The sequence below is a fragment of the Aristolochia californica genome, unplaced genomic scaffold (assembly GCF_029961685.1).
Source record: "Aristolochia californica isolate CCGP_79_NKW_82.1479 unplaced genomic scaffold, dmAriCali1.0.hap1 SCAF_1, whole genome shotgun sequence".
In the NCBI taxonomy this organism is placed as follows: Eukaryota; Viridiplantae; Streptophyta; class Magnoliopsida; order Piperales; family Aristolochiaceae; genus Aristolochia; species Aristolochia californica.
The window spans coordinates 1,610,353-1,621,325 of NW_027181770.1; the positions used below are offsets into that span (position 1 = coordinate 1,610,353).

The 10,973-nt window shown below is 41.1% G+C and overlaps 2 protein-coding genes across 2 annotated transcripts; both read right to left on the bottom strand.

Moving 5' to 3' along the window:
- Positions 1-136: 136 nt before the first annotated feature.
- LOC137962382 (cationic amino acid transporter 5-like) lies at positions 137-1,864 on the bottom strand. The gene is made up of 3 exons (XM_068809216.1): positions 1,796-1,864; positions 418-1,134; positions 137-331 (listed from the first exon to the last, which is right to left on the bottom strand). Exons 1-3 carry the CDS (start codon positions 1,862-1,864, stop codon positions 137-139), a joined length of 981 nt encoding a protein of 326 aa, XP_068665317.1.
- Positions 1,865-2,382: 518 nt separating this feature from the next.
- On the bottom strand, positions 2,383-4,580 carry LOC137955407 (cytochrome P450 CYP72A616-like). The gene is made up of 5 exons (XM_068802339.1): positions 4,257-4,580; positions 3,791-4,011; positions 3,433-3,680; positions 2,980-3,361; positions 2,383-2,890 (listed from the first exon to the last, which is right to left on the bottom strand). The coding sequence occupies exons 1-5, from the start codon at positions 4,519-4,521 to the stop codon at positions 2,465-2,467; spliced, it is 1,542 nt and encodes a 513-aa protein (XP_068658440.1). The 5' UTR covers positions 4,522-4,580; the 3' UTR covers positions 2,383-2,464.
- Positions 4,581-10,973: the final 6,393 nt, after the last annotated feature.

Below are 10,973 nucleotides of genomic sequence, written 5' to 3' on the forward strand. Positions count from 1 at the left end.
AGATCTCGAAGGGCACCCCTACCCTTCACAAACCCGGTGATTATAATGAATAATATGAGTACCGCGCTAAACAACGACGAAAGCGTGTTGGTCAGAGATGTTAAACGAGTGCCAAGCATCGCGATGGAGGCCCCGACTAGCTCTCCAATAGTATGTTGCCGGCGGCAATGAAGGCGATGAAATCTCCTAGTTCAACCCTGAGATAGGAGAAAGACCCACCAGCGGCAGGGATCTCCACAACGAATTCAGTGTAGCAGAAAACAGAGAGCAGAGAAGAGAGTCCTGAAGCAGCGTAGGAGAGGAATGGCTGGTCCGGCGTTATTATGGGCTTCTTGGTGCAGGAATTTAATCATTATAAAGCATGTTAAAGTTATCCCACTTCTTTCATGCTTATTTCTTATTTCTTGGTCCCCGCACCTTTGGAGCTCGCCGTTGCAGCACAAAGATGGCTAATCCCATCGTGCCCAAAATCCACAACGGAACACTTATCGCGTACCCGACCCAACCGTGGGGGGCCGTGACTGCCCAGTACGCCGATGTACCGATGGATGCACCGACGATCACCGCCATGAAAATCGCCAGCTTCGACAGATCCGACCGAGTCGAGATACCACTCACATAGTATCTTCTCACAAGAAGCGCCACGGCCATCATCATGAAGATGAACAGCGTGCTCACCGATACGAGGCTGGCCAAGACGTCGAGGCTGGAGAAGAAGGCGATGCAAGCGCTGCCAATGGTTATCAGCAAAGTCGCGTAAATGGGTGTTCCCGTTCTCGGGTGCACCAGCGCGAACAAGGGAGCGATATGTGTGATGTAGCGCGGCTGCCCCAGCGCGCCCACCAACAGGACCGTGGTCAATCCCTTGAGTGCACCCAAAGCCACCAGATATTTGGCCCATTTCATCCCCACGCTTTGGAAGGCTATGGAGTACGCCGCGTTCACATCTATTTTCGTGTACGTCTGCATCATCGTGAGTAAAAGAGCCATTAAACAGTAGATTACGGTGATGATTGACATTGATCCGATTAGTCCCAGCGGTATGTCTCGAGAAGGGTTGCGCGTCTCCTCGGCCATGGTAGCGTCGAACCCGCCGTAAGCGCAGTACACGACAGCTGCGGCTCGGAACACCCCCTCAAAATGGCTAACCACTTAGGAAATTTTTTCTACCAACTAATAAATTCATCATGGAAGAACCAGTAAAATTTTCGTAATTGCAGACCACATATTAATGACACTTGTTGCTGCTCCGCAAAATACATGCAACAACTGCGGAACAATATAAAAAAAGTCTGCTAAGCGTTGTTTATTACTAATTAACTCGCAAGGACATTGGATGGCTGCCGTGTAGATTTGTAATTACATCCAAATTACAATGTTGTTCCGATATGATCCGGATTTGTAAAGTGGTATTTTGGGCCACATAATTGTCTAACATAGATGACATGGACTAGCGGTAACCTTCACCATTATTATAGACAATTTAGGTAGAAGGAATGTTCTAAGGTAGGCCAGTCTTTGATAATCCAGCAATTTTCTGTGATTGATGTATTTATTTATTATTTATAAATGTTTATAAATCCTGTAAAAACTATTATTATTAATGAATTTATTGAAGTCTCAAAGAGGAGAAAGTCGTGTGCTTAAATTATCGATATTTCCTTAATAAAAAGCTTATGGAATATAGAATATGTATTTCATTAGATAGAAATCATTTCCACCGTGGAGTGAAGAGAGGTTAGGGGAGGGTGAATTGGGGAAGGGATGATGGTGGCAACTGGTGTCTCCCCCCTACCTGCTCCCTTTGTGAAGCTTTTGCCATATAAATCAGATTCGTGATCAAGCTTTTAATGACTTTCTCCATTTTTTTTCATCAAACCAAACTTTCTGGGTTCCTCAAATAGTTTTTACTGAGAAATATGCACAAAAGAACTCATACTTGGGGCTGAGAACAGTTTCACATCAATTCCAGTGGTTCATGGCCTAATATTAGAACTTGGACCACTCCAATGTTGGATGCCTTCGAGTTCTGAGTTTAAAAGCTTTTCTTAAAAACGAGTTAGCCAATTGACAGACTTTTATACTCCTAATCTATTTCCATCGGAACCTGGCAAGGGAAAATTGGGAATCGATCGCTCCCATGCTCTACTCCTTTCTTTACTGGTTTCACCTTGGGTGGCAACTGAATTGTCATCAATGGCGAAATACAAATGACTTTTTATATTTTATTTTTTGTTACTGTTTTCGTGAAACAAGTGTACTGTAAGTTGTGTGTGTACAGACAAACGATTTGATACCAATCTCACGTCTTGTAAAATCCGGAGCATTCAGAGTCCAAACAAACGATTAGAGATTCAGATGACCAGAGCTGTACTCGAGCTATCAAGTAGAACATTGTCGATCGTTTCATTTCAGATACTAAGTAAACATACTAACAGTAACAAGGGGAAATTTAAGTTGCGGGTTAGAGCTTATGTAGGATGATTTGAGAGCCGTACTGGGGTTGAATGGTAACAATCGGAAATGGAGCATGAACGTAGGTTGGTGATAATTCAAACCAGAAATTCTGCAGTATCATAGCCATAGCTAACTTGGCTTCAGTGAGGGCGAAGGTCTGCCCGATGCAGATTCTGGGGCCCCAACCAAATGGGAAGAATGCTGTCTGGTACTTGGTGGCGTTTGAAACTCCCCTAGCAAATCTCTCCGGATTGAATTCTTCCGCATCTTCACCCCATATTTCTTTGTCATGATGAACAAGTACAGTGGGCAAACATATCTCCACTTCAGCAGGGAACGTGACTCCTCCTATCGTCATTTCCTTGTACGTAGAGCGAATAAGGGCGACCACTGGAGGGTACAGCCGGAGAATCTCATGCAAAATCATGTTTACCTGCAATGAAATTTGAGGGTCAGGCTTAGTCTAATGGGACTTGGGACATATTGGTGTTCAACCAACAAAAATGGAGGTTCTGTACTCACTATCTTTAGGTGGCTCAGGCCATCGAAATCTGGTTTGTTTTTGCCAAAGATTTGGAGAACCTCCTCCCTTGCGCGAGTTTGCCAGTCTGAGTTCATAGAAAGTGCAATCATCGTCCAATTTAACAAAACCGAAGTGGTCTCTTGTCCGGCGAAGTAGAACAGTTTGCACTCGGCAATTACGTCTTCAATTGTCATTCCTTTGGAGTTTCCACCTTCTTGACACTCCTTTAGATTAGATTTTATAAGCAAGCCCAACAAGTCATCTGGTGCTGCTTCCCCCAATTTGATGGCCTTCTCCTTCTTCTTGATCATGCCTGTCAAAAGAGCTCGAACTTCTCTATCGATCTCTCTTCTCCTCAAGTTCTTCTTCGTGGGCAGAAGCCTGAGGATTTTGTCAACAACTCTTGAGAGCATAGTCTGGAAAAGATGAGGAGACGAAGAAAGGAAACTTACTCTAATCCTGGGAAATACACAGAAGAAGCAGCCTGAATCATCAGCAAAGCCTGTTCGGATTGAAGTTTGAATATCCGGTTCCCTTCTTTGTAACTACTTCCAAATGCCGTCCGAGAGATCACATCTCCGGTTAAATGTTGGAGATCTGGCCACACATCCACTTCACAGGAGTACCCATGAGGATCCATTAACTTCTCCCATTTATCGATCAGTGCGACGCAGCTAGCAGAAAAGGCTGGAAGCATCAACTGTTACAAACGACATTCAACAAGCAACTACTATTAGCGTTCTGCTTTCCTTGAGCGCCTGTAGTAAAAGATCAAATCTGTGTAATATGAAAAAAAAAAAAAAAAAGTACCTTGATCTTCTCAAGATGAAAGGCCGGGTTGATGATTCTCCTATGTCTCGCCCACTTCTCGCCTTCGTGTTGGGCAAGCCCAGTCGCCAGTAATTTCAGTAGTGGGTTTAATTTGATTTTTTCGAAGTGACCAAATTTGTTCGATAGAATTTCCTTGACCATTTCTGGATCGAAGACGGTTACCCTCGGATGATTTCCGTACCAAATTACAGATAATTTCCCTGCGCAATTTTCATTTTTTTGTAAATCTCAAACAAGTTAATTAATACAATAAAGCTCAAGAAACCAAGAATGACTACTTGCAGGTTCAAGAACGCCTATTATGTAAACATAAGTCGATCTGAAGCAGAATAATCTGGTTGAAAGTGAAAAAAAGGAAGGCATAGAAACAAGCTGGAGGGGCCTTTGCGGGGTTTCCGTGAGCATTATGATTGCAGAAGTAAGCTAGGAATAATGACGAACGTACCATATTTTTCTACGGTATGGTGAAGGATCGGAGCAACACGGGCGGCAATTTTGTGGGACAAGTTCATGGGTTTGGATCGAGCTTCCTTGTTTAGAGCGTCGTTTTCGTCGAGATTTCCGTAGAACAATTTGTAAGGCAGACCCACGATGCCTTGTTCCTTCAACAATCTCTCCAGCTTCATGGGCTTCCACCAAATGGAATACAGCACTCTGGACATCCAAACAAGGAAGGAGATGAAGAGAAGCGCGACGGCCAAGTATCCCATTTTCGTCTTCTTCTCTCTTTCGTAGTTCTTTCTGAACGGGCGAGAGAGAGAGAGAGAGAGGGCGGGGCTCTCTTTGCTTTCAGAAACGCTAGTTACAAGTTTTTATACTACAAACTTTACGAGTTACGACGGCTTCTTCGAGAGAATCGGCCATTACTAGCCAGCCAGGGAGTGACATCACCGCTGACGCCTGCAAGTAAAAGATGTCTGTCCCCACGCTTTTGTCACAATCGAAGCTTTATCTCAAATTAAACAAGCGAGCTTGCGTGTATACTTGCTCAACTTCATTCGTTGAATCGTTTCACGGCGGCATTGTGATCGCAGATCCAGTTTGTTCTTTTGCGGCTGTCTCTGAGACACCAAGACAAAACATAAGCTTGTTGGACGGAGAAGTGGAAGCTATTTTCCAAAGTGAAATATGTGACATTAGCAAGGTAATAATACTAAAAGATTTGATCATACATAATAGAAGCCATAATATGATTCCACTTGGCACCAAGGGTGGAGCTATGATGGCCTCTTGCTCATTTTGTTTACCAAGAATCCAAGTACAAAGAAGCTTAGACAACTCTTCCAACTTTAGTCTGAGAGCAAACTATAGAGGCACAAAAAAGATTACAATTAGAATTTTAAATTAATATCGATAAATTTTTAATATTTTAAAGAGTTATTTTCATTGTACTACTTTTAAGTTTCAGGGTTTACTTTAAAATAAATAAAATAAAATAAAATCCTTTTGAGGAGATGTTATAGAATGTGGACTAGACTTGATAATTAAATTGGGTTCAATCGGACCCTGGTACCTCTTCATGTTATAGGCTACATGTAATAAGACCTGGAAAAGACATAATCTTAGTTGACCCAAAGGAGCTACCAGATTAATAGGGGAGAGAGACTTTAAGATGCAAGCAAAGAGAGAATGATTTTGCCCTTCCCCTCCATCAACAACACAGTTGTGGCAAAGGGGCAAGGTCTCCTCCTTCCACTAGAATTCCCCTTGTCTCTAGATTTATAGAGGTGAGGGGAGAGGGTCTTCGCTCATCTCTTACGCAATTTACTTATCAATTGGTATCAATGACAAGAGATATCCAAACCTCAATAGAGGGTGATAGAGATCAAGATGATCAGGTTAAGAAAAGTTGAGATTGTCTCAACTTCTAACTCTACAGTCATGTACATATGTAACTCTACATTTATGTAAATCCTTGATAATTTTGTAACTATAAATACATGTATCAATCAAAATAATATAATCGGAAAATATTCTTTTTATCTTTGTTTTATATGGTATCAGAGCTTACAATCTGATATTTTTTTTCTTCTCTCTGCCACCCCTGCCATTGCCACCATCGACGATCGGTCCCTGATCTTCGACATCCCGACACCGAGCTCAGTCTTTGGTATACTTTGTTGAGCCCCTCCACTCTGTCCCAGAAGGTCTCTACAGAGCCCACCTGAGTCGTTGCTGCACACTACCGCCGACGACTCCATCGTTGTCGCCGCCACTCGTCGCAGCCAACCACCGTATGCCACCGCCGCACGCCGCCACGATAAGCCAGAGTTCCAACACTTTGTTTTGCTCATTCGCCTGTTGACGGTCCTGCATCGTCGCCACATCGTCGTCGAAAACCGTCGCCGGTTGAACCTTCCATCATCGGCCGCTTCCATCATCGTTGAACCTTCTGTTGCCGTTAAAAGTTTCGCTGCCAAGCCCAAATAGGCAGCCTCACGCCATCGCAAGCCGTTGTCACTCGCCGTCGCGTCGAGCCACGTACTTCTCGATTTTTATTTTCCCCCGACCTTCGGTTTAATCCGAGGTCGGTTTAATTTTCGGGAAGAAGAAGCTACGCACGTGTGATTTTCACACGTGCGAAGTTTACACGTGTGATTTTCACACGAAAAAAAAAATTACACATGGCTTTTGAAGAATCTTGTATTACTATTCCCAATGCTCATGACCCAACCAGACCACTGACGGTACTCCACATCCACAACTCGGTCAAGCTCACCTTTACAAATTATTTTAGCTGGAAAGCTCAGATAGAGGTTATTCTTTTTGGTTATGATCTCCTCAAGTTCGTTGATGGTTCTTATTCTCTGCCGCCTGCCACAAAGATGAACAATAATTACTTTCTCTAGTGTCAAGACCACTTCCTGTACTTGGCATCATCGTCTAGGTTATCCATCGTCTCCGATTCTACGACATATCATGTCCACTTTTAAGTTAAACTTGTCTCATCATCTAAATTTTAATTTTACTTACAATTCTTATCAGTGCAATAAAAGTCACAAATTACCTTTTTCCCACTCCACACTTGTCTCTTCTTCCCTCTTAATATTATATTTTCGGATGTCTGGACCTCTCTAATTTATTCTATTGATAATTTCAAGTATTATGTCATTTTTGTGGATCATTTTACAAAGTATATTTGGTTTTATCCTCTCAAACAAAAATCACATGTACTTGATACCTTTATCCAATTTAAATCTATAGTTGAAAATTTCTTTGGTAAACGGATTAAGGTACTCTACTTTGATAATGGGGGGGGGGGGGGGGGGGGGGGGGGGGGGAGGGAATACGAAGCAATGTCGTCTTTTTTGGTGTCCAATGGTATCTCTCATCTTATGTCTCCTCCTCATACACCTAAACACAATGGGTATTCTGAACGACGACATCATCACATTGTAGAAACAGGTTTCTCCACTGCTGTCTATCCCATCAACCGGCTTCCCACACCCACATTAAGTTTTCTTTCACCATATACCAAACTTTTTGGCAATCCTCCTAAGTATTCTAAACTTTGCAGTTTTGGTTGTCTTTGTTATCCATGGCTTCGGCCATACTCTTCTCACAAACTCACTCCTCGTTCCTTTGTGTGTGTTTTCTTAGGGTATTCTACTACTCAAAGTGCATATCTATGTCTTAATCCTACTACATCTCGTCTTTATGTATCGTCTCATGTTAAATTCGTTGAGTCTATTTTTCCCTTCACTTCACTTCATTCTTATCTTGATCGCCCCTCATCTGACACACTCTCTCACTGGTGTTTCTCTATGTCCATCACGGCTACTGGCACATCATTTGCAGCTTCGATCCCTGCACCCCCGGTTCACAATCCACCTCCTCGGCCCTCTCCATCACCACTCCTCCCTCCAACCCATAGTCTCACTTCGGCTGACCTACACCCATCATCCATATCTACTTCATCACTCCCGTGTTATTGTCAATAGATCCAAGAATTACATTTCCAAACCCATCCAAAAACTAAACCTCACAGCCTAAGTTCTCGCATCTGCCAACCATGAACCCACAACTGTAACTCAAGCTCTCACCAATCCCAAATGGCATCAGGCTATGTCTGATGAGTATAATGCGCTTGTTCGGAACGGTACATGGAAACTTGCTCCCTCGGATACGTCGCAAAATCTGGTTAGTTACAAATGGATTTTTTGTACTAAATATCTTTCTGATGGTTCCATTGACAGGTACAAGGCTCGTTTAGTTGCCAAAGGGTTTCACCAGTGCCCTGGAGTTGATTATCATAAAACATTTAGTCTAGTTATCATGTCTACCACTATTCGCATTGTTCTTAGCCTTACAGTAAGTTGTTGGTGGTGGTTTTGCCAACTTGATGTTAATAATGTGTTTCTCTAAGGCACTCTATCTGATGATGTATTTATGACACAACCACCGGGTTTCATTGATCTTGATAATTCGTCAGCAAACTTCGCAAGGCTATCTACGGTCTTAAGCAGGCACCTCGTGTTCGATATCATGAGTTGCGCCAATTCCTCATTATCTCGGACTTCTCCAACTCTCATGCAGACCCATCTCTATGTATCTCGCATACGGATCAGATGTAGTGTATATTCTGGTCTATGTTGATGACATTATTATTACAAGAAACAATGATCAAGCTATGACGACATTCATTCACTTACTTGCTCAGAGATCTCACTTAAGGATCTTGGCCCCTTGGCTTATTTTCTCGGTATTGAAGTTGTTCCTCATTCTCAAGACCTTCTTCTCTCTCAACGCCCATATATCTGTGATCTCTTTGCTCGCACACGCATGACCAATGCAAAGCCTGTCGCTACACCACTTGCCACATCATCTACTCTCACACTTCAGTCTAGCACGACACTATCTGATGCATCTGAATATCGAACGATCGTTGGAAGTTTGCAATATTTGTCTCTCACTCGCCCTAACATTGTTTATGTGGTGAATAAATTATCTCAGTTTATGCATTGCCCCACCACTGATCATTGGGATGCTGTCAAATGTTTGTTACGATATCTCTGTGGGACTCTAGATCATGGTATCGTCTTACATAGACAATCTTCTTTGTCCCTTCATGCGTTCTCTGATGCTGATTGGGCAGGTAACAAAGATGATTTTACCAATCCTATCTCTTGAAGTTCTAAGAAGCAATGAACTGTGGCTAGATCCTCTACCGAGGCGAAATATCGATCTGTTGCAACCGCTACAATTGAGATTCGTTGGATTTGCTATCTTCTCATTGACCTTGGTGTTTTTCTTCCACAACAACCGGTCATTTATTGTGACAACATAGGTGCTATCAATTTATGCTCCAATCCAGTTTTTCACTCGTGAATGAAACATGTAGCTTTGGATTATCACTTCATTCAAGAACACGTTCAAAGTGGTGCTCTTCGGGTGACTCATGTATCATCTATTGATAATTTAGCCGATGCTCTTACTAAACCACTTCCCAGAACACGCTTTCTCTTCTTGAAGACCAAGATTGAAATCTCCTCTCAGAGCTTCATCTTGCGAGGGCATAATAGAGATCAAGATGATCAGGTTAAGAGAAGTTCAGATTGCCTCAACTTCTAACTCTACAGTCATATACATGTGTAACTCTACATTCATGTAAATCCTTGATCATCTTGTAACTATAAATACATGTATCAATCAAAGTAATATAATCGGGAAATATTCTTTTTATCTTTGTTCTATAGAGGGGACAAAACCAAAAGTCCCCTCTCCTCCCCAATTTGTATATCATAAATAGTGGAAAAGCAATTTCCCACTCTCAACGGAAGATGTTGGATTCAAGATTTCCATTGAAATAATTTTAAGATGTTGTTTTCAAGTTAATAATGATGTGCATTAAGAATGACTTGCTGTTCAAAAAACTCCCAAAGGAAATTTCAAATAGTATATTGGCTTAACTAACATATGACCAACTAGACGACTCATACAAAAGAGAAGCAAGTAACTCAAGTTAGAAAGCACATCACTTAAAATGGTTTAGCAACACCCTTTGATCAAACAAGAGAGTTCAACATAGCAAGTCAGCAAAGCCCCCAATAAGGAGAGAAAAAATGAAAGGAAAAGAAAAAGAAGCAAAAAAAAAAAAAAATGGCCAAGAAAAGGACATCTAATCAAACATCTCTTCGTCGAGGAAAAAGTTCATATGTCCAAGCTAGATCAATTAGACATTACATACAAAAATTCCAAGAGGAGTTGATGAAGGCCAAACGGCCGAATGCCACTCAAATGGATGAGTCTATCGCACAAAGGCATGAAGATCCAGGAGCTCTGAAGGATGTTGATTGGTGGATTGCAAGTTGATCGAATGACTAGAGAGAAAACTCTTATCCAAAATCATTTGCCTAGGTAACTAGACTGCCAGCTCAAATGAAGTCAAATGAGAAAGAGACATCCAATGAAAATCAGCCGACAATTTCAAAGTCGACTAATCAACATGTTCCAAAAAGTTTCAGAATGATATTAAAGCTTTGAATTAGCCAAGATAGGTCTCCAAAATCTATAAGTGACTTATCTATATGATTAGCAGTTTATTATGACCATTTTAAGTATTTTCTCATGAATTTTAAATGAGATTTGTTGAAATTTTAAAAAGGATAAAACATCGCACTCCAAGCTCAGTAATTCAAAATCTTAAAGTTGCAAACTTGTTTGAAATTTTTATTTGTTTTTATCGTATTTATATTTTGAAGTTGGTCATTTAATGAATTTTGAGCCGCTAATATATTGCATAGGTACATAAGATCTTGTGAAAGCAAACAATGCTAAAAATCACACTGTGGATAGTGAGATATTAAAATTTGCCTAGTTAATTATTAAAAATTCCTTTGTGGGTTTGGACTGAGAGCCTAATTAGTTCTTACAAATCTAAGCAAAAGTGGATTATTATGAATTAACTATTGTGGTCAATTAAATGGGCAAAGAATTTGCAAAATGATTGTGAATGGGTTAAAAATCATATGTACTTTGTGGTTGATTTTTTCCTCTTGTACTATTAATTAATTGCATTTGAGTAATAATTATATAATCAAAGTGGGTTCAAATTCCCTAAGAGGAGGAAGAAAGTTTGCCTCAGATTTTTTTAATTTTTAATTTTTTTGTTTTTATGAACCAACTTCAACGTGATGTCATATCAGTTCAACAGGCAGTCAAA

Bases quoted from the DNA above. Each gene is read 5' to 3' on its own strand.
- LOC137962382 (XM_068809216.1), bottom strand. From the start codon at position 1,864: ATGGAGAAAGTCATTAAAAGCTTGATCACGAATCTGATTTATATGGCA. The intron at 1,135-1,795 runs GTAGGGGGGAGA...AGCCATTTTGAG, and splicing joins AAGCTTCACAAAGGGAGCAG to GGGGTGTTCCGAGCCGCAGC. The intron at 332-417 runs GTGCGGGGACCA...TCCTGCACCAAG, and splicing joins TGCAACGGCGAGCTCCAAAG to AAGCCCATAATAACGCCGGA.
- LOC137955407 (XM_068802339.1), bottom strand. From the start codon at position 4,521: ATGGGATACTTGGCCGTCGCGCTTCTCTTCATCTCCTTCCTTGTTTGG. The intron at 4,012-4,256 runs GTACGTTCGTCA...AAAATTGCGCAG, and splicing joins CCATACCGTAGAAAAATATG to GGAAATTATCTGTAATTTGG. The intron at 3,681-3,790 runs GTACTTTTTTTT...CGTTTGTAACAG, and splicing joins TTCATCTTGAGAAGATCAAG to TTGATGCTTCCAGCCTTTTC.